The 23,732-nt window shown below is 37.1% G+C and overlaps 1 protein-coding gene across 1 annotated transcript in view; it reads right to left on the reverse strand.

The window, feature by feature from the left end:
- The window catches only part of PDE7B (phosphodiesterase 7B), a 172,688-nt gene extending 150,200 nt beyond the window's left edge, over positions 1-22,488 (reverse strand). Inside the window, exons 1-2 of the mRNA XM_027746616.2 lie at positions 22,372-22,488; positions 22,099-22,213 (exon numbers count right to left, since the gene is read on the reverse strand). Coding sequence (XP_027602417.1) covers positions 22,099-22,119 — 21 coding nt within the window. The 5' untranslated portion in view covers positions 22,120-22,213; positions 22,372-22,488. The remainder of the gene's footprint in view (positions 1-22,098; positions 22,214-22,371) is intronic.
- Positions 22,489-23,732: the final 1,244 nt, after the last annotated feature.

The following is a 23,732-nucleotide window of genomic DNA, read 5'->3' on the forward strand; positions in this document are numbered from 1 at the left end:
AACTGGATGAGTTCATAAAGCTGTATTCAGTCTAAATCCACAATGGACATTGTTTAGAGGCTACTTTAAACAGCCATACAGTATTAAAAAAATCAAGAAGGAGACGTTTTCTTTGGCATCTGAAGAAGCATTGCCTGTCACTCATTCTAAAGGGTTTCCTTACTTTTTCAGAAATATGATACTGGAAGATCTTTAGGGAACATCCTTGTAGCACTGAAAATATTTTAATAACATATTATTATCAGAGCCCTTCAACAAGCGTTGCAGATCACATCTCCTTCCTAAAACAAAAAAAAAATTAAAGAAAAAACCTGTCAGTTGAAATAAAAATAAAAGCACAGTAGTCTATGAGATATGATTTGGCACTGGACTTGTGAGTACACTACAGCAGTGAGCACAACAGTTAGAGTGAAAAATCCAACCATCCCCCAGAGTCATTAGGTGCTTAGGCTGCAGCAATAAATAGATGAACTAACTAAATAAGTGAATTAGACTGGAGCCCTTTTTGGAAAAATATGTCTAATGACTTTGATGAGAAAACATCAAAATACATTTTCAAAGTGTTTCCAGATTATACAATAAGGTACTAGTAGAAGATCCTATTCCCTTGAGAAATTTCCAGACCAGTTCTTCTCACAGCAAATAGAGAAAACAAGATCCCACACTTCCAAGTTCTCAACAAAGCTTGGGTACAAGTATTTTCAGATTCTGCCTTTTTTTTTTTTTTTTCTGTACAATCTTAAAAAGATAATATACAAGCATTAGTAGTCACTATAGCGTCTAATTCTACTATGCAGTCTCTTTTCTAATTAATGGATACAGCTAGGCAACATAGGAAGAAGATAATCTTATGAAAAGAATCATGAGGATGCAAGATTTCAGTAAAACTGTACCTTGATTTGCTGGAATGGTTCTTTTTTCAGGATCCCCCTTCCATCTGCAACATGCATGATCAAATTATGGGAGCCATATTATCTTTAGCCCTTCAAACTAAACAACACACACTTTCTCTATAGTAAGATCTTAGATTCAAATTTATTCCCACACATTAAAGGAAAAAATAAGTATTTTGTGCAAACACTATGTGTGTATGTATGTGTGGGAGGCATTTTGCAATGTGAATGCAGCTGTTGCTTTGTGAGCTGCAGCTAGTAAAACTAGAATTATGAGCTGAAGGTGTCCACTTTCAGGTTCCCCTTGTGGCATTATGAGGCCCTCATATATTTTTGATCCTGCTATCAACAAATATCTATGAAGACTTCTGAAAATTACTTTCGGCTTTGTCTGGAGGTCATTTTCATGCCAGGTAAGGAACTATTCTGTCGGCTGCATTGGAAACCTGGATAATGCTACCTAGCCGAATTGCACCCATAACAGATAGAAATGCTGTTTCCTAAGTTTGGGGGTTTTTCCCTTTAAAAATGCAGGAATCTGTCCTCCTTTCTGTGTTCAAAAAAATTAAGACAGACTAAACATTTAAAGGAACCCCAGTGGTCAGTTTACTTCAGTTAAAACAAAAATAAAACCCCCACATTCTCTTGTGAGTCTATATTTGAGAAAAAAAAATCTAATAAAACTTCCCGTCTTTCTCCCAGTGAACTTCTCCTTGGTGTATCAGGTAAGTGACAGTGCTGAGGATTAACCATCATTTGGTCCCTGGTGCTCTCACAGCGTTTGTAGGTTACACCTCCTAATTAAGGGACAGATTGTTACTTTGCTTCATAATGATGCAAATATGTACCAACAGGGATTTCAAGATGAGATACACATTAGCTTTACAAATGGCTCAAACTTATTTTTTAAAGTGGGTTATGAATTTATATTTGTTATTTTCTCAGGGCCAAAATTCAGTTGATGTGGTCAATTAAGAAATCAATGGGAATTGTTTGTTTAGCATATAAATATCAGAATAATACATGTCATTTGGAAATTTAAATTTCAGGAATTAAAAATTGGGAAAATCAGATTAGAGGATGCTTAAATTTGAGGAACTGGATTATTTGTCCTCTGTGAAGATTATGGCTCTTGAACCTTAGAAGGATTCAGCTTTGATTCATATTTTACAGATGACTTTATACTACTGATTAGCTGAACTGTTTACCCTTGAACCTAACTTGTCCCAGGAAGCTGGGACAAGCCAGGTTAGGCAAGTAAACATTGACTAGTTATAAAATGAGAGAGGAAGTAGGAGAACAACAATCTCACAATAAAAACAGGAGAACAAAGGAATTTTGCCTGCTCAGCAAACAAAATATGAAGGTAACAGTACTGAACAACACATTTGAATTACAAGATATGGGAAAATGCTTTCATAGAATGCAAAAAGAGGATAAATTAGTAAATTTATAATTATTAAAAACATGAAAGAGATGGAGGCATGGGCAGCTGACATTAACTGATTGCCTTGTAGAAGTATTTGTTATACAGAAAGAGAATCCGCAGTACTTGCTCACATTTGAATGTGTCTGGGCATATATCAGGGTAACAGCCCTGTAGCTCTTAAGTAGCTAGTAAATGTATATAAAACACCCACAGTCTCAAAGAACTCCCAAGCACACAGAAACAAAAATACAAGAGGCTGAAATAATTAATTCTGACAAAATGTGAGACCATGAACCCCTACTAGACAAAATTCTTGTTCCTATTTAAGGCTGATCATATCTTAGATGGTCACAGAATATCCTGAGCTGGAAGGGACCCATGAGGATCATTGAAGTCCACCTCCAAGGAATATAACCATGCAATTCCAAGGCATATAAACGTAAAACTTCAGACACTGACGAGCACTTATGACTTAGCAACAAAGATCCTTTATTCTGCCCTTCTACAAGTCTTATTTCAAATAAACAGTGATAGAGAAATATGACTGAAGGAAGAAAATACAGCAAAGCTGGTAAAATCTTATGGGCCCAAACAATAGCTTGAAGAGCTTGTTTGTTTTCCCGTGGGCACTCTTTGCACTTCTTACGCGGAAATATGAAAACGTTGCAAGGCAACCATCAGTGTTAATGCAGTCACACGTGGCAAATGAAATGGGTGTGCCCAGCATAAAATGCTATTGCTATTGCTAGGTTGTGCAAATATGATGAAGGACAATATTTACATGACTTTTACAGATGACAACTGTTAGTAAGAAGCAATATAAACACTGAGCAGGCACTTTTCCCCTACCAGGAACCCATGAGAAATGCTCAGACAAGAGACTTGATTGAAAGTTTACCGTAGCAAGGAGAGACTGCCCTCGGTATTTAATGGGCTTTGGATCTGCTCTTAAATCACAAATAAGAATAAAAGCATTACAGTAATGAAATAAGATAATAAATAATGAACTAAAAATTATTAACTTGAAAATTACAAAATGCATTTTCTTATTATGGAATGATTTTGTCTACTTTGCAGCATCACTGTGTTCTGCCTCTGTCTCTGTCAAACAAAGGAGACACCGTTGTACAATATATTTATATATATTTTCTAACCAGAAGTCAAATAGGAGTTTACAAGTTTAGTATAATAAAAGATTCTTCAAGAAGACAAACACAGCTGTGCAAGGACCACAAATATGATATGTAGGCCTTAAAAGCTTTTTATAGCTCTAGTATTAAAAGTCTGGCTCATTGAGAACTAGTAAGCCTACCACTGTAAGTGTGAAGTCTGACATCAAATATTCACTGAATTCTCTTTTCCCAACCTAATATAACTCCAGGCCTGCTGCTACTGTGTTGTCACAACTAATATTTGCACTAGAAAAATAAATCCTGTCATACACATGTATGAAGAGTCTTGATCAACACATTTAGACCATTTTGAGTCTATCAAACAAACTCTTCACAAAATTACCATCCAACTAATATGTTGACTATTTCAGAAAACCCTGTTTACACAGAACCCTTGTACAAACAACACAGCCTTGGTTTTTATAAATTATTTTATAACTAGAAAATGCAATCACAGTTGGAAAGTTTAAATATTCTATTGCTAAAAACACACTGTAAAAACTTGGATCGGAAATGTAAGCAAGCTGTATAACTTTTTAACATAATCTCAGCTGATGCTGACAATAACATTAGGTTTCAACGTATGAGGTTTCAACTTTTGCCCATATGAAATTAAAATTTCAGCAGACTATTTGCATACAGACAATGCATGAATTGAAACATACTCATTCACTTGCATTATACTGAATGCTGAACCAATTTTGGTTCCTAAGCAGGAAAAAAATATGTTTAGTTTCCTATTGGCTGCATCCTCCAAAACTGTTACAAACAAAACATATTCCTGAAATTCAAAAGCAAAACCAAGATAAATGCTGCCAGAAGGTGGCCGAGAATTGGCAAATGCAATTTATCTGTATCTTGTAATGAAGTTTAAGAGTAAGCTAAGCAGTCAGTCCATCATCTAGGTGTGTGATTTCTTTCAGATGTTTCAGATAGGTATATTTTTAGTTTCTTGCTACCAATATGATGAAACCACAATACCGAAGTGTTAGAATGCCACATTTTGGCAACTTCCACAGACCTGTTTGTAGTTCTGCATTCAGAGTCTCAGTTTCTTATGTTGATAAGTTTCTTGGCTGACTACTTATTCCCATTGTTAGGAACCTCTTTAACTTCAGAGTAAGAACAGTATAGCAATCCACTTTAGAAAGTGATTCTATCTTTGTAGAAAAATAATTTTTACTTGAGAACAGAACAGATCAAACTCAGTTACACTGAAATAATAGATGTAGAGCTCCACATTACTGGAGCGCAAAATAATTTTGTTGGATGATTACTTGCCATTTCTTGATCTAGATAAATCACATGGATGATTGTATTAATCAAACAGGGAAGACTGGGACATGTCGGGAGATTTAATAAGTTCTTAAGAGTTTTGGTTCCTACTGTCATGCTAGTTCCTCGTGGTTATTTGTGATATTCTGGCTCTGTTGTAGTCCACAGGAGATTTATTGCAGTGCTCACTACATTAATTTGATACACTTTAATTAAAATATTAATTAAAGATAACTGTAACAAGGGATCTGGGATATGTAGTGTGAGATCAGTTTAACATAATGACATGTTGCTTCTCATCTTCAAATGTAGACTTTTAAGCAGGGCTGCCACACAGAAATATGCTTTCTGTTTTATCTGTTGGTGGGAACAACATACTGGGTTTTCCAAGGTTGTTCTCAAACTGAGAACTAGTTGGGCTTTAAGCCCTACTTGTAGTGAATTTCAATTTTTTTTGGTCGAAAGTTCTAGGAGTTTTCAGGGATGTAAATATTTGAATTATCAGTTGTGATTTGTTCTTAGTTCTAAAAAACTTCTCAGCAATAGGCTATTGGAGCAAAGCACATGCAGCTGAAGCTTCTCTACCTCTTTTATATAACCCTGTCCCTCTGATACAAGCTATTAATCAGTGGGTTTAGAAATATTCTCCCTTGTGAATAAATCTAGCAAACACGGGCAGCAGAAACGCTCAAAAAATTAGAAGCTGTAAAGGTAAATGATGTGCAAATTACAATGTGGCTTCCCTGTGGATTTCACTGTCTTTGGAAGAGATACAAGTACCAAAGCCTGGGCATGTGCACACACATACATACACATAAACAAAATGAGACCTTCAAATTACCTGTAGTAGCAATTATCTAGAACATCATAAGAAATGAATCTCCTATTCATCTTCTAAAAGCATAAATACTGAATGAAAGCATATGTTGTATTTGAAACATTTACTATCATGTTCCTTTTGAACTCTCATAGTATACTAATGGATGTGCCAGAAAAATATCAAAGCACAGATGACCTAGAATGCCCACTAGCAATGTGAATTAATGGATATGAGGTACTGAAGCAGAATTTGATCTGAAAAATAAAAGCAGCAACAGACATAATCCAGAATATCCTCAAAATATTCTGAAATACAATGGAAATATAGTTTGAATTATCTGCATTTTTTGATAAAGAACTAAAGATATTAATTTCTACACTTTCATGAAATTAGTTGTTAGCTTGGCCCTCCCTGTTAAAGGAAACTTGTTAATTGAGAGATATTCCTTCTGTCCTCTTCCTAAGCGATATATTTTACATTTCCAGCTGGTGCCTGCTGGCAGTCCTACCATATCTGTGTGGCTTGACACTCCACCAGTCTGACAGGTGTCATGTCTAGTGCTTAGAGTCACCGAATGGTTGAGTTTGGAAGGGACCTCTGGACATCACCTGGTTCGTAGTCTGTCTCTGTCTTTTTAACACGCTCCATCAGCTATTTATACAAGCGATAAGATCTTTTCCCAGCCTTCTCTTCTTTGGGCTGAACAGTCTCTCTCAGTCTCTCCCTGCATGACAGATCCTCCCAGTCCTTATTCATCTTTGGTGCTTCACTGAGGTCACTCCAGTAACTCTATGTCTTTCTCATACTGGAGAGCCCAGAACTGGATGCAGTGCTCCAGAAGGGGCTTCATAGAATGGATTGTCCATAAACCATTAACTTCTAATGATCTCAGTAGAAGTTGTCATTAAGGACTGTGAATTTAGAAGGCCTACAAAGTTTTCATTAGATCAAATCAAGGTTGATCAAAGGTAGGCTAACAATTTAATCTAGTGAGCGTGCACCAAAAAGAGTAACTTTTAGTAAAAGTACAGTTTGAATTCCTCAAAAAGAACAGAAACATTTTTGCTTTGAACTAAATATAAAAGATAACATCTACATCACTGACAAAAATGTTACCTCTGAAAACCTACAAAAATTTAGATAGCAACTTATGCAACGGTTAACCAATGCAAATATCTAATCTTGGTTTTGTATGCTTACATTGCTTCTCCTCTTTCGTTTGCTACCCTAGACTTCTGTTTCAAATTAAATGACCAAAGCAGTATCTTTTTCTGTGTGGGACCTTGAATACACAGCAGCTGACACAATGGAAAAGGCAGAGGGAAACAGGCATAGTTGTAATGCAAGTAAATACATAGAGTAAAAACATGAGAAAAATGTTTCATGAAAACAAATATTCCCTTATTTTTCATGTAGGTCTGTCTTTAACCTTGTATTTTAAGGGAAAGCTAGACTTTGCTATGATACCATGAAACAATTTAGAGATCTTTGACAAAGTTTGACGTAGAAAAAGAAAACTACATTTTGTCACAGCAGAAAAACTCACTGATCTACAAACTTATTGATCTGTTATTTTATTTTTACATATGAATATAGGGGTAGAATCAGTTTATCTGACAAATAGTTCTATATGTCAGGATTAATCTGTCCAGTGGAGAAAAAACTTTGAGTTAAGAGAAGCCAGACCAGATGAGAAAAACATTAAATCAGGTATCAGATTTCCAGGAATAGGTAATATTGACTTATTCACATATAGATATAAAATGTCTGTTTATACCTTGATACAATACATCTTGCTGCTGGTGATGGAAAATTTCTCCCTGATCCTGTAGAATAGAAGTTCGTACTTTCAAATAGTAATATACTACCCCTACCTTTTTCAAACATCACACATATATTGCAGCTTCCTTCTCACTCTTTCCAGCAGCAAATATGTCTTCAGATGCTAATTACTTGGAATTTATACCCTTTTCTGCTAGTTCTCAAGTCCACCCTTCACTTAAAATATATTGAAAAAAGAGTTTTTTCACAGTAAGAAGAACTGCCTTACCTTAAAGACAATGAAGGAAGTGAAGCAAAACAAAACCGGTCTCTGCAGAATCCAGATACTACAGGGAAGCACTGTGGCTTTGCAACACATGGCTCCTGTGAATTGGTCTTCTAGCAAACTGTCATGTGGTCATTTGACTTTTCTATTTGAATGAAGAGAAACAGTGTTCCCAAATAGCTGTGGGAAATGCTAATTCGACATGATTATGATGCATACAGAAAATCAGATGTTATGTTATTATTACATCTGATTTTGTAAGCCATTTTTACTCTGTTCTTGAAAATCAGCACTTTAGACCTCCTACATGTTGTACTAGAAAAGGATATTATGGATCAGTAATTTTTTTTTCTAGTATTAAACCTTTGCCTAATGATGTCCATTTTTACAAGAGTTATATTCAGTTCATTCATGTAAAAATTCCCATTTGCATTCTAAATTATCTTCTGCTGTAAGTAACAAATCCATTTATAAAGATTTAATAAGAAGATCTCTAAGTAGGCCTGGAAGGCTAGACTAGCTAATCACAGTATTGACTTGAATATATATGTATTTTGAATTACACTATTTTTATATTGATGTACTTGCTCTAAATCTTTACTCCCTATAGATAGTTTCATACAATTTTTAGAGAACCTTATATTTTTGGGAAGAAACTCCTTTCAAACTATTGTCATGAAATGAAAGGAGCATAATTTTTTTCCGTTGTTTAAAACAGAGAAAATGAAGATAGTGATCTGTGATTTTCTACATACAAGTATTAAGGATCAGTATTCAAGGATCAAGTATGAGTCAAAGTCTACTGAGTTTGTAGTAAGATGAATCACCAGTACAGTGCGACTTAATAGCACACTCCAGTTTTTCTCTATTCACCCCTGGCATTTGATTTATTGATTCCTTTCTCCATTCTAATTTTAGTGAACACTAACCTCTGAGGTTACTAAGCAAACAGTGGTCTTCAACTGACCATCCTAACGCATTAGTACAGGCCCTGCCACATCAGAAAAGAAAACCCACAAAAAGACTCTCAATAATATTAGGTAGACAGTGCTAATAGAGAACAGTGACATACCCTGTTATATCAGACCACAGTTGCCCATATGACAGGCAGAACAGTTCCCAGGAATAGCCAGCGAGGGCTGGCAAAGGTCATCAATGGCACCACTTGGCATGCTTGCTGACTTGCCAGCCACACTGTGAGGCACAGCCAGGCAGACTGCGCACCAAGGAGTGGTCTGAAGGCAGGCAAATCAGGGAGCACACTTGATTCACAGGCAGGATCCAGGTCTGCAAACTAAAATTCCAGTAGGCAGAAGTACAACTAGAACTTCACTATGAAAATAAAATTGTGGAAATTGATTTGCCTTTTCTTTTTAGCAACAGTATTCTGTGCATTTGATGCTTCTTGATAGGATATTTCTGATTATGAAGAATGACAAGTTTTGCTGTGCAAAAAAAGTTGCTGCTTGTCTGCCTTTAGAACAGACAGTGAGAGCAACTTCCAGGCTGAAATCAGTCTCTTAAGTTATTACAACAGCACAGGCCTGATAAAGTCTGAGAATATAACTATCTAAATCTTATTGAGGACTGGTTTGTTTCCTAGGAGTTAAACTAATTCCTAGCATTTAAATTATTCTTTGTCAAACTGCATCTTTTATCAAGACTTCCCACATCATAAGGTGATATTACAAGAATAATGCAGAGGTAATATTCCAACGTGGCTGGTATAAGTAGAGGTACAAGAACAGGGAAAATAAGGAATTAGACAGACTGCAATGCCTAGAGGCCTTATGCATTGTTTGTTGTCAAACACTAATAGTCTAGTTTGATGTTTCTGAGAGTGATGTAAAACACGTGGTAACCTTTGCCCATTCCTTACTCTGAAATTCCCATGTACCAAATGCCACTGAGGCAGAGCAGCTTCCCTGGGATGGATGCCAGCACTGTGAGTACAGCTTGCTGAAAATAAACTTGGTGCCAAGAAGATGCAAAGGGCAATCACTTAAAGGGAAAGATGCCATCAGAGAATTAAGCACAAGCACAAAAAGACTACAGCAACAGTGAGAGAGGCATATATGTCTTTGAAGTGAGAACCAAGTGACAATTGCAAAGCAACTACTGAAGTTCCTAGAACTTATTTCATTAGTTAAAATAATTTCAGGTGCCTGTAGGCAAGTTTATTTTAAATGTGTACTGATTTCTTCAGAATGATAAAGAATGTGGAATCTAGACAGAGGCATAGCCTGATTTACTGATGTGCTAGTTGACAAGAAAATGAGATAATTCTGCCAAATTAATTTATTTATGCACAGATATTTGTTGGAAGATGTGGCAAAGGTTTTGTAATCCCAGAAAGACTGTTAGATGGACTGTTAGATGTTTGACTCTTCAAAGTAAAATGCAGTAGAGATTAGATGCCTGAATATTAACACAGAACTTGCATAAAACACATAAATCAGTAAGACCTGGTTGATAAAACAGGAGAGTAGGATTTTTCTTATTATCAGACTCAGATATGAACTGAATACTAAAACCGGAAACAATATTAATTTTTTTATGTAACATAGTCCTCTTCCATACGTGGAAGATTACCACAAAGCCAAGCAGACTTCTTCTCACACATATAAGAAGAGAATTTGGTTTATATCTACTAAGTTTTCTGTACCGTGCAGTTTTTCAGGATACCTTGACAGGTTACACATCCAGTCATAGACCTGATCTTTCATCTTACGAGTTTCTGTTAGATCTTAATTTATTTTTCATATCTGTATTTAATAACTCACAAACAATTCACAATTGAAATCTTTCGTACTGATACAAAATTTAGAAGGACACAGAATCACTTCAAATCCAGAGATACATTCCACCAGAATTGTGTAGCCCACCATCGCAGAGAAAGATGTGTAACGCTGGACCCAAGCACCCAAGAACCCTGATGTTTAACAGATTAAATATTTTTATGGACAGCCAGTGTAGAAATACTGAGGGTTCAAAAGATCAAAACTTGATGCAAACAAGGAGAAACGGTGCTGATATAGACTTAATATCAACAATTCTATAGCAGTGATTACATTGACTTAATATCAGCAATTTTAGAGTCAATATCAGACGGAGAAAGGTGCATTATTACAGATGTTTAAGATAGCAAGACACAGTGCAATTTCCCCCTCGTCATTCTCTGTATCCACCCTTTTCCCTTTCTTCCTCCTCCACCCTTTCAATCCCTATCTGCCCACACCCTGCCCACACAATGTGAAGCAGAGCTGGGGATTTTGGGTCAGGCATGACAAGTTCTCTGTGGGAGATTCTGCTCGCAGCCATGCAGAATGGGCTGTGTCCACTGATGCTGAGGAAAGGTTAGTACAGTTATGGGATCACACAATTCAGCATTCTCTGCTGTGGGAGTGCCTATAGCAAACAGAGCCCCAGGGTACGTAAGGTTTTCACCCTGCCTGCTGAAACAAGTCTGTGCTTTGGCTTCAGTGGGAGATAGGTAGAGCTTGTATTCAGGGTGCATATTGTAGGTAAACTGAACCCTTAATTTTTATTTGAAAAAGTAAAAATCAAATAGATGTGAATTCATTCTATCTCCAGTTTAAGAACTCCAAAACTCTAGGATACAGAGCAATTTGCCATAACAAATTTTTTCTTTTATGAAATGGCAAATTTCCATAGTAGAAAGCTCTGTCAACATAAACTTCTTATATAAATGTTTGGTTGTTCTGCAGTCAAATAACTAGATTCACAGACAAAGAGTAGAAAGCATAAATATTATATTTAAACACTAAATACTTTCTGATTAATAAAAAACAATTTTCTGAGTTAGAAAATTGGGAGTGACAAAAACTTGAATATCCAGCTCTTAAAAGATTTATGCACAGATAGAGAAGCTTTTTCCAAAATGTATCCTTTGATACATCCGTGTTTCCCAAGTTTCTACCTGTGGGGAATAGAGGTGTCTAACTTAAGTGAGTCTTACTGATCTGACTAATATTTTACATACATTTTCATACCCTGCTGGTACTGCAACACACTTTACAACATAGAGCAAGAGCCTTAAATAATCTCTTAGCTCATACAATTTTTTCTAGGTTAGTATTTCATTTGGTATGAGTCTGAACATGATATCATGTTCCTATTTGGGATCCAAAGTCTCTGAGACCATCTCTGCTTGCCTTTCTCACTTTCACTCTGTTATCAGTCATAATCAGAAATGCTTCTGATGTTTTGTGATAGACAAGGTTATACCTTCCTCTTGTGCCTGCCTACAATATGGTGCCTCAACTTCCTGTAAGTAATTCTGCTTACAGTTCAGGACAGTGTAGTTGCAGTGGTTCACAATCAAAAGACAAAAGATTCTTTTCCTTTTGATATTTCATTTTTTTAAAATTAGTTAGATAAAAAATTCTTTAGCTCTAACTGTAGCAATAAGGTAAATTTTTAGAAGTAGCAAGCAGTTGCTGTAAATGTAACATAGAATATGGACAGAAGAGGCACCGTTTTCAAAATGAGCTGCCCAAAACATTTTAAAGAAGTGGTTAAGTTTGCAAATTCTGAGTGGTTCTTAAAAGAATCTTCATTTAAAGAAAAAGTGTTGGAGTGACCAAGTCAAACTAAAACTCTATTTCTATGCCCCATTCGTAAAACTAATAATGGTAAAGCTGCTCTTAAAAAACCTCACCTTTTTCTTTATTTATTCAAGTGTTCAGAACCATCCTCTGTCCAAATGATGATTTTCATTAACAAATCCTTCTACACAAGACTCTTTGAGAACAGTGAATTCCATTGTATGCACGAAGCATGAAAAATAACTTATAATTTCTTATACCATACATGGTAATGTCACAACTTAGGTTGATGCAATTTCATATGTCCCTGGGCTAAGACTAAGGCCATTTCCTTTATATGACTGAGTTTCCAATGGGCACTGGAACATATTATCCAGAGAGGTTGTGGAGTTACCCTCACTGGAGATATTCAAGAACTGTCTGGACACAATCCTGTGCCACGGGCTCTAGGATGACCCTGCTTGAACAGTGAGGTTGGACCAGATGACCCACTGTGGTCCCTTTCAACCTGAGCCGTTCTGTGATTCTGTGAGGTCCTCTTCCAGCTGCAATGGACTGCAGGAACTGCCTGAGGTTCATGGGCAAGATGAAGATGAAGGTTAACTAGTAAAGGACCTGTGTGCTCAGCAGGTACTTGATGCTGAAAAGCAGTGAGGGAAATTTAAGGGATCAGCTGAAAATTACAGCACCACTGGTGATTTTGGTAGAAACATCCAGCACTGGGCTGACTCTTCATAAATGCTTTACTGATCTCCCTGCCACTGAAATCTACAGGTATCTTATACCACCCTATCAGACTATACAGTGCACATTATTTGTTGCCAGCACAAATATGTAGTGTGTCAAATGTGAACATAAAATACATTGAATCTCATCTCCGAACAAGAACCACAAGGGCAACTGTATTGACAGTCTTATTCATATTTGACTTTTTGATGTAAATTAACTAAACCAATTTTTTCTCTCTACTGCACTCAAGTGGCACTTCTCTGCAGAACTCAGTGGTATAACAATTCCAGTGCCACAGAGGCTGACTTACTATTGTGACTTTATAAATTAATTATGTCTTATATATTTGCAACACAGGCAAGAACTCCCTGGTTCAAAGGCATTAGATTTGCTTATGTTGAACCTAATAAAGTGTAAAACAGTTTAGGTAATGAAGAAATTGTTAACATCAGATTGTGACTAATTTTCTGTCTGCTACTAGGAGAAAGAGCGTTAGTTCCCATGCCAGAACCTATAAATCAGTGTGGTGAAAATGTAATTTTAAGACAAATGTTCTCAGGAGAAAATAAGGGTAACAGAGTCAAAAAGGAGAAATGCACTTTTAATATACTCTTTCAAAAAATGTCTTTAGAAATTGAGGAAGTAGCTCAGAGGCTTTTGAAGTTCTCTTAAAACCGGAGCTGAAGAAGTTCAACTGTCAAAGTACTATCAACAGAGGGCAATTAAAGGGGGACTACATAGCACTGAGACCTCTCTGGTAATTGTTTTCTATGTCTTAAACTTCTGGAATTTTTGAGAGTTTTTTTAGAGAATGATTTGCTTATTTGCAACCTAATTTTCATCAGCTTTCATAAAAAGGTGCAATGCCAAACATGAATTGGCATTAAATGCTTTTGGCTTTATTCTCTTGTGAAAGTTTTCACTAATACTTACAAAACACCATAAGTCAGCTCCAGCTTGTTCAAAATAGTAGTAAACATGATTAAAAGTTAAAAAATGATTAGCCAAGTGATACTCTAAAATCATGTACACCAATTTAAAAATTCTAATGTAGTGAGACCAAGCTGCAGTGGCATACTAGGTGGTCCAGATGAATGTGAGGCTGCCCCCCTGAGAGGTTTTCTGACTGGTTGACATATTTAAACATTATAATCCTCCCTTTCTCATATTATAGGATTTGAAACAATGTTTGCTATGGTGTTTAAGCAAAAAATAAAAAAACCAATCACTATCCCACACTCCTTTACTCTGCTAGAGAAGCCCTAAAGGGCTGAATTTGAGGGAGGGATGAGAAGAATAATAATACATTTGTGGTGCATGTAAAAACATCTTTTTAAAGCAAGTGTGTTTCACAGCCAAAAAAAAAATGTAACCAGTACAAGCAAATCTTAACATGCAGAAATAATCTCTTCAGCACTATATAGTTATCATATAAATAAAGCATGGATTGCTGATTTTTCCCCCAGTTATTCTGAAAATAAGAAACAAAAGTAGAACTAAGTCCGTTAGGAGGAGGGTGAGAAGAGGATTGCTGAAAGATTTGGAAATAATGGGCTTCAGTGACCCTTGAGCTTTAAATTTGGGCACTATAAAATAAAAAATCTAAGCAGACTTTTCATAATGGTCACTGGAACCACAATTTCACAGAATCATCAAGGTTGGAAGAGACCTTCAAGATCATGTAGTCCAACCATCCATCACTCCCACTAGCAAGCACCCAAACCAAACAAAGTCTCTGTCTTCACAGGCAAGGTGGAAATTCTGCGGTAGCGGTGAGATGTTTTTCTTTCTTTCAAATATATCTGAGCTTTCTTTTTAAAAAACAACTAATTGTCTGAACAACAGTTGTTTAGGAGGAGGTGCTTATTTGGAAAAAAACACACATCAGAAAAGTTTCTTGGGTTCAGGACAGGACTCCTGGAGCTGCAGGTGAAGATCTGCTTGAAACAACCTTTGTGTGTCCCTTCAGCAGTGTTGAGCTCTAGTTCCACGCTGGGGCTAAATGTGAGGCAGTGGCTATGGGTTGCCTCTGTCAGGTCTCATGAACATCGAGCTCAATCCTTAGGGGACACTGCAGTGGCAATCCGTCCCAGGGGTGACAGAAGCAGAGAGGGAACTTGGAAATTTTTCTCCCATACTTTCTTGAAAGCACTAAGAACAGGCTATTGGCTACTTCTGTCTAAAGTAGAATGGGAAAACATTTCCCAGGCAACCTCTCACGCACAGCAATTTTTCAGATGCAGCCATTTTGTTTAGAGACTAAAGTGAATTTGAGCTTTTTTGAAAGCCTGATCATTTCTATTAGCTTTGATGATGATATGTAGGATGAACAGTCAACATCCTCATGTTGCACTGGTGTTTGTTACCGTACTATTATAGAGGTTATACTTTAGTAGTGGATATGATTATTAAAGATATAGCTTTGTGGTTCAAAGAGATTGAATGTTAGGTTCTTACTACATGAAAAATATTTTGTGATACAGTGCAGTACGTGTTGGACCCTAAACAAAATTACTATTTCCCTGTTATTCCTCAGCTTTTAAAAATATTACTTACATAGCTGTGTCATTGAAACAGATCATGGTCTTCACTGAAAACAAGCAAGATCAGCCCCTTCTGCATTACAAATATATAGAGTTTTGCAGATGCTAGCACATAAGCTAAAAATTAACTATGGGGTTCTGATTTCAAATAAAATCTGGTAAAGAATTATTTTCTGTGAGAAAGGGAAAGAGAAGAGGGAAGTTTAGAGTGTGATGAAAGGAAAAGGATGCATCACAGCTTCTGTGGAGCCACCAAGGCAGCTCTGTGGTAAAACAGTGCTGAGGAAGTTATGGAAAACTGGTATGAAACAGGTATGACAAAAGGCTAATGAACCTAAATTTGATCTAACTGCTGAAGAGAAGGAGTTCTTTTAAGTCCTGAAAACTGAGCAAGCCTGATCTTTCACAGATATAAACTGGTGGAATTATGTGATTTTACATTCTCATACACCAATCTGAGTCTTGTTCTTATCTTTCAATCATTCTGCTTTTCAAAAAAACTAAACAGCTGTGCACCTGAGCAATTTGCTTGGGAAGAAATACATTTCTTTTGTATTTTCTTAGTTGATATCTAGTTTCTTCAAGAAAAGTTTTTAATAAGAGAATTTTAATTACTATTGTGAAAGCATTTTAAAGAGCGTTTTTTAACAACAGTGTTCTCAGATCTGCTAAAGCAGAAAGTAACTAACTGTCCTCCCAAGCTTTGAACATGCACAGCTCTCAGCTCTCCTTTTCTGATGTGTTCAAGTTCTCCTTTATAAATCAGGACTAACTACTGTTTTTGTGGCCGTCTTACACTCTTCTAATGACCATATTGATTAAACTGGAGATGCACTGCCTAATTACATTTATGATGGTCATTCTGATGCCACTTGAACGTTTTTATTAACAGATACTCAGACACTACGACAGTGTGTAAAACAGAAATGACTCTGCATAAATAATACAGAGCCAAGTCATATTCCAACTTCTGAAACAGAAAGGACCTGTAGCCTGTTTCAACATGGTTGTCAGTTAACAGAAAGCCAGAAATGTACTTTCTCCATGAAGATGTCATGCATCTGTTTTCATCTCTCTCTGGGTGTCTGTGTGAAATCTTCAGCTCCTTCCCAGCAGCCTGGTACGCACCAAGACCTCATTCTGTCTAACCTGCTCAGAGGTTTAAAATCAAGTGTAAGTGGTAAGTTGAGGAAAAGGCAAAACCAAATGTCAGTGTTGCCCATATTTAGCGTATTTCAGTGTACAGCTGCATACATAAGTGAAGCTCATAACACTGCTGCACCCTTAGTTTCTTGTAGAAATTGGTGCCCTTCTACAGATTATATTCTCTGCGTCTGTCTAAGCAGAGGTCTCAGTTGTTCTATACCAGGATCATCATACATAAAGGGAAAAATAGCTACACCCTTTGGATGACAGCTGAATTTTTGAGAAAGCACTATGGCATTTCATGTCAATATGTGTTTGTTTCCAAAACACAGAAAACACCCAGGAATTGACATCTCTTTCCAAGTGATGAGTCCATGCACACTTGATGGTAACTCTAACTGCACACTTCCTACTAGACAAGACCCAGAGCTTAGCCAGTCTTTACACACACATTAGGAAGTGTGCTAAGGGAAACGGTTGGGTAGGGGGAAAGAGAAGGAATTAAGAACATAGGCATACATACCATTCTTTCAGGAGGAATAAAGGGCAATTTCCAAAAAGGGAGCAAAACTGATTACACAATAGCTCAATACCATCCTTCAGGAGTTTTCTTGAGATTGAGAAGCCATCCCTGAGTTGCTTCATATTCAGTCAAAATATGCGTACCTCCCTCTTTATTCTTGGAAAGGCAACTATCATCCTTGAAAACATCTTCACTACGTAAAGATGGGTTAATATCATAGACTCTGCTATGAACATACATGTAGAAAAATTGCATATGGGTCCTGACAGCAATTGCCCCACAAACGTGTTTTTATACCTCTGTGACAATTAGCTAAACTTAGTTTGACAGGAGATTCTGTGCTCTACTTTTAAAAACCTTACGCTGCCAGCATCAACACATATTTTAGTGAGATATTAGTTGGTGATTTTCTCACACCAGAACTTTTTGTGGGTAACTAGTATAAACCTACCACCTAAAGAAAAAAATGCCTCTGAAACTATTTTCTTCTAAATATTTGTTTCTTATTTTTTAAAATAATCTACTCGAAGAGAAGTAGATCTTGCTGCTTTTGTCTGCAGGCAATTCTTTAGCTAAACTGTAACCAATTTGTCTCTGTCTGTGACTGGGAAAATACTAACTGTTCATGCCCACCTATTAAGAGGAAGAGATCATCAGCTATATTTAGCCATCCAGGCAACTTGGATGTCTTATTTGGCTGGACAGCAAGCTAGCAGAAGAATATCATATGCCACCATAAGACTGTGTGACTTAAATAAGTAGCTAAACTGAGTTCTTAACCACCCTCACTCACAGCTCCCACCGTGAAGAATATAATAAAAAAACTGCAACTCAATAGGGTCCTTTCATTAGTTTCTCTAGTTCAACACTGTTTACATAATAAAATGATAACCACAGATTTTTCAATTTTCAAAGAACAGAACAAGTGACAAATATATATCAAAATTACTGCATCAATGGACTGCCAATATTACACTATTAAATGTGTGCAAAAGAAAGGCTTAATTCATGACTGCTGTTTTTTGAGAATTGCCTCTGCCCCAAACTTTTCACTCACAGTTTTGTCACCGAAGTCTGGCTTCTGGAACTGCTCTCTCTTCTATCTGGCTCTGATTTGTTAATTTTCTACTTTAAAACTTCTGGCTTTAAAACAGAGAGCTCTCACTAGGCCAGACCTGAGCACTGTGAACCCTAGGAATGTATCTTCTGGATCCCACAGTCTGTTACAGGAAAACAGAAATAACAAGTTCAGAGGTTCAAATATTTTTTTCTAATGCAATTTTTTTGGAATGGCACTGTAGTAAGAATAATAGTAAAAATGAAATGTAAAAGTTCTTCAAACAATTTTTGGGATGATACAGAAGAATTCATTTTGCTAAAAAATCTTTCAGAAGTTGACTTCGCATTTTCAAATTCTATAAATTAGTTCAATAAATTGTCTTAAATACAATAAATGCATTCTATCTCTCTAGTATTTATACAAAGTTGATACTTCAGATCTGAAGAACTTTTACTACTATCAGAAGACACGTTATTTGATTTCCACTCATTTGTGAAACACAAAAAAGTTACTAAAAGTTCTCATCTGATTGCATATGTGGTACCTGGCATTGTAGCCCAGCTTCTCAGCATTATTCATCTTTAGGTGCCAAAATTGACACACTTAGTGTTGGTCATAGAAAGAAAAAGCATCAGAACTTCTGAACTGCTTTTGGACACTTAAGCTGCATGTCTGTGTCCCAGTGACCCCAGGGTAAAAACTCTAAATAACATCAGTTCTACACCCTGAAGCTTCTGACTGAAAAGTGCAATTTTCACGTTAGATGTAAAACCAATATTTCACTGAAAGTGTAAGAACTGATGACCCTGTAAGGGTCTGCTTTCTGGCTGAAGAACAAGAAAAATTATTGCTGTAGTTCCAATATCCTCTACCCGATATGGATCTGAGAGGAAGAATACTGAACCATCATTTCATTACAAAACACTTAATTTTGTTCTGGCAGCTGGTAGGTCCCCAGCTGTCCCTTTCATTTTCACCCTGTGACAAACACATGGAATGCTGTAATAATTTCAAGCATGAAAACGGAGTAACAATATGATGATGCACAATAGCGAGCAGCTAAGAATGCTCATTTACATGGCATATCTCCCTGGCTGCACCAAGTGACTTGTTTTTCTGTTACCCCAGAAACCAGAACCAAACCCATCAAGACCTTTTGGCCATATATCTACTTTGATTGGAGGAGAGATTAAGCCTTAAACATTTCTTGTGATTAAATAGAGACGCATAAGGTTCTACTCTATTGGCAGTAATGGCTTGGTTGCTAGCTGGAATTTTTGCTTCATACAGCTCCTATAAAGGAAATTACCAGTACAAGAGCAGTTTTTTCCCTATGAGATTGAAAAATTAACAGAAAACCATATATGCCTCATAGAATACCAATTTTCAGATATTTCTCATTAAAATATGCTTTAGCTAGCGGTAGGAAAACCATGCAGTGAGTGAAAAGGAGATGTATATGATTGAATGTCTCAAATATACTTCATAGTTGCAAATGAAGACACTGGAAAATCAGTCTGCTTCAATGACCTACCTAGAAGTCTGGTAAGGGCAAGCAGAGGGCTCGATTTCAGAAGGGAAAAGGACATAAACAGGGAGGAAGGTAAGCTGCTGTTTTAATGGTATATTTATATACTAGTTTACAGAATTAAACATTTTACAGTTTAAAAAAGTGATCTGCAATATATTGTATTAGACTCAGCAAAGCATGCCTTACTCTGCTGGAATCACTAGAACTTCGGTGGTAACAACTTCTGTCCACCCTGTGGAAATAAACTCAGAATAAGCAGCCATTCATATCCCATGAAACTTCTGCAGTACAGATTTTTTTATCTGAGCCAATCTGTGTGCAAGTGTCATTAACCATTTTGTCCACTGCAGAAAGGCCAACCTTAAATTGTATTTCGTTCTAAATAATGAATCAAGATTGTTCAGAAGAAACATTGCAGATAAACTTTTCTTACTAAAGTAGAAAAACTGTATCATTTCCTCAGCTGAAGTCCACTTACCATACTTACTGTTAGTATCACCACTAGCAGCTGCTACAGAACACAGATGCAGCAAGATGTAGAGAGCTTATAAACTAAGCTTCTCTGTTTGTTAAAAGAAGTGAATAATTTAATTCTCAGAAATTATTATAAGCAAATGTCTTACAGATTGTCTTTCAGAAAATTGGATATATTTGCATAGTTACAGAGTTCTTCCTTAAAGAAGATACCATAGTCTCTACAGACTGAGACTTCCCCTTAGTTTAATTTACAAATTAATCATCTAACAAATACTATATTAACCCTTCTAGACTTGTGGCTAGAGAAGCACTGTTTTAGTTTTTGAAAACAGCTGGCAGTTCACATAGTAAGACTTTAAGGAGGGCTAGGGAGGAGACAATGACATGGAGATTACAGAATAATAGTTCAACTAACTAAGCTTGACTTTGGGTTGTTGGATGATATGAGAAAAAGATATCTTCAAGCATCTCCAAAGAGATGGGGCACTAAAGAGCTTATCTGTGACAAGCCTCTTTGTTTCTGCAGTCATCAGTGAAGATACAGCAAAGGAAATGGAGGAGCTGCAGTTATGCATTTGCAATACACAAAGTCCTTGTTTTCCCACTAGGCACTGCAGAATAGCAATTGTCCATTCACAGCACATAGCACATCCTCTGCATTTCAGAGCTAATATTTTTGCAGTCCTTAAGCTAGCATGCTTCAGCCTAGGGTAGTCAATTTTTGTAACCCTTTGAGGTGTGCTGCATGAGCTAGGTGTGCTCATGTTCTGTTCCTTGCTAAAGGAATTGTTTTTTCAGGTATAATTTTTAAAAGTAAACTGAAATATTTTCAAATTGCAGACGGTTTATGTGTACAGCAACATCTCAAACAGAGCTGTAAAAAGTCCCGTTTCACAAACTGGAAAAATACGAAGATTGCTAGTCATCGAACATACCTGTATATTAATCCAATTAACAATAGAAATTGCCTGTTTTTAAGTCATACATACACACGAGCTCTGACAAGTGGCTCCTCCTCTTATATTTTATAATCACGCTCCTGAAAACAATGTTAGTTTTATGGTAGCAGTTGTTTTCATTTACTGCAGCACACACTGCCCACTGTACTGCTGCAATATTCATTCAAGACAGATCACTAGCTCGAATATGAATTGAACCTATATGCCATCGAACAGATGTCAGGCTACACTACTTCAACTTCCAAGCACGTTCCACTTTTCTCTATTTAAGTAGCTAAAGCTGTATGAAAACCAGCGTTGATATAAGATGATCAGCTCTCTCCCATCCCACTGAGGATCTGTTTCTAAGTCAAAGTTCAGGCTGCTTCTTAATTTTGAACTTCTGAACCCAAACCAAGTAAAGGAATCGAAGCATGTAGTAAAAAAAAAAATAAAAATAGCCGTACATGTACTCCTAAAAATGAGGCCAATATTCTTTTCTGCTTGACCTGTTTATTTCCAACTCTTCCTCTCTGTGCTCACTCAGACAAACTCACAGCCCCCTCAGGATGGGAACAAGTTTCTGCTTCTTCTCCCTTAATCTAAGCCAGTCAAGTCCCAGGTCTCCTCTCTTGCCACAGAGCAATAGGAAAATATATAAAAAAATCAATCACACTTTCCTCAGTGGGGTCAGGAAGGACTATAATAACAGAATTTTTCTGAAATCTTCTGTAGCCATCAAATGGTTAAATCAACATAAGTTAAAATTTTCATCTAGTTTGAATAAAGAGAAAAAGGGAGGAAATTCAAAAACTGGTTGCTGTAGTAACAATCACCAGCAAAAATCTTTTCCACTAAATAATAGTATTACCTCCCTCTCCCCCTCTCAATTTTAGTTCCCCTTCAACAAATAATCATGCTACCTCTTTTAGATTTGCTGTACATACCTCAACCATTAAACAAGACATTTAACCATAGTGGCAGTTCTGTGACCTTTGAATGCCGTGAAATCTCTAAGCGGTGCAGCTTGTTCATGAAGACTTGTACTGCAGAATCCAGTAACTGCATCCAGGATTAGGAACAGAAATAAGTAACGACAGGAAACAAAAATAATAATAATAATAAAAAAAAAAATTAAAAAAAATAAGAGGGGAAAAAAAAATAATAAAAAAAAAGGAAATAAACCTCCCCAAGTCCCCCAGCCCAGCCAATGAAACCACCTTAAGAAGCAGAAGGGCTCGGGAAGAGAGTGCACTTTTGTGCCAGGGTGAGACTGGGGTAGCGCTGAGGCTGCTGCAGTCTGGCTGCCTGTGTCAGCCAGCGCAGGCCGAGCAGGGCTGGGAGGTGCTGTCAGTGCCACAGGCGCGGGAGCGCAGACCAATCCACAGCCGTGCTGCCGGCGCGGTGGGGAGAAGCCTTTTCTGTTTATGTTTCCTCATTTCGGGAGTGACGTCAAAGGGTTTAGTTTTTCCTCTGCATGTGCTATTAATTTTAAACGACTACTATGGGAGGAATGTAGCAGTGCTTTAGGCAGGCTACCTTACGTGAAAGGAACCGGAATCATGATTTATCTGTCCTGGATTCAGCTTGGAAAGATTTTATATTGAGAAGTACCAGAAAGATCCAAAATATCCCCACAAAATGGGGAAAGGCTATAAATATACTTACATATATTGAAGTATTCCTAAGTACACCCAAGATGTTTTCCAGTGAGAGCTGGGTTATCTCTATGGGTCGTGCTGCAAAATCTGATTCTGCCCTTGCTCTACAGTAAATCAGGAACTGCTTGTCTAAATTCAGCAGTGTCACACCAGTGTAAACCTGGTGAAAGAGATAAGACTGAGACTACTGTACACATCCCTTTATCAGTCAGCAGGAGCTACACTGCAGATTAGCAAACTCCTTTCTTTACCGCATGAGAGTCACACTTAAGGTCTGCTGATCTGGGCAAACAACCATGCATTCCACCAGCAGACCACAGCCCAGCTATGCTCACCTATGAGCTCTGCTGTGGACCACCACACAGTGTTTTGTTTCATACCAGAGTCCTCATCAAAAGGCAAGAAGCAATGGTAAAGCCTAGCTTTCATCATCACCACACCATTGCCAATGGAGAAATCATGCAGCTGAAGCTTCAAAAAACAAATGACATGAATCAAGGTTAATTAGCGTGGGCAACAGAGGCTACGACAACACAAGATAGGAGGTCAGTTGACAATAGTAACTTCATCATTGTAATTTTATTGATTTCCTCTGCTGGGGAATCCTTTCAAAGAGATTGGTCTATGAGGCACAGCTCAATTCTAAAGAATCTTAACAGTGTAAGCTTTAATTTTAAAACACAGAGAACTGCTTTTGAAAATGGATAGGCAGAAAGCTCCTGAAAAAGAAGTTTCTCAATGCTCCACAGAACAGGTACAAAAATAGTAGAAGTCATAGAACTTCTCCATGACTGCCAACTGCATTCATGCTACCGAAATGCAGCTCCAGAGAGGCCAAAATATTTAATGTTTTTTGCTCACTGAAAAGTCTGCCTGTGCTATCACTGCTAGTGTAATCAGATTCACAAACAAATGCTAAG

This window comes from Pipra filicauda, unplaced genomic scaffold (assembly GCF_003945595.2).
Source record: "Pipra filicauda isolate LSUMZ 115617 unplaced genomic scaffold, ASM394559v2 scaffold23_size5868930_pilon, whole genome shotgun sequence".
Classification (NCBI taxonomy): Eukaryota; Metazoa; Chordata; class Aves; order Passeriformes; family Pipridae; genus Pipra; species Pipra filicauda.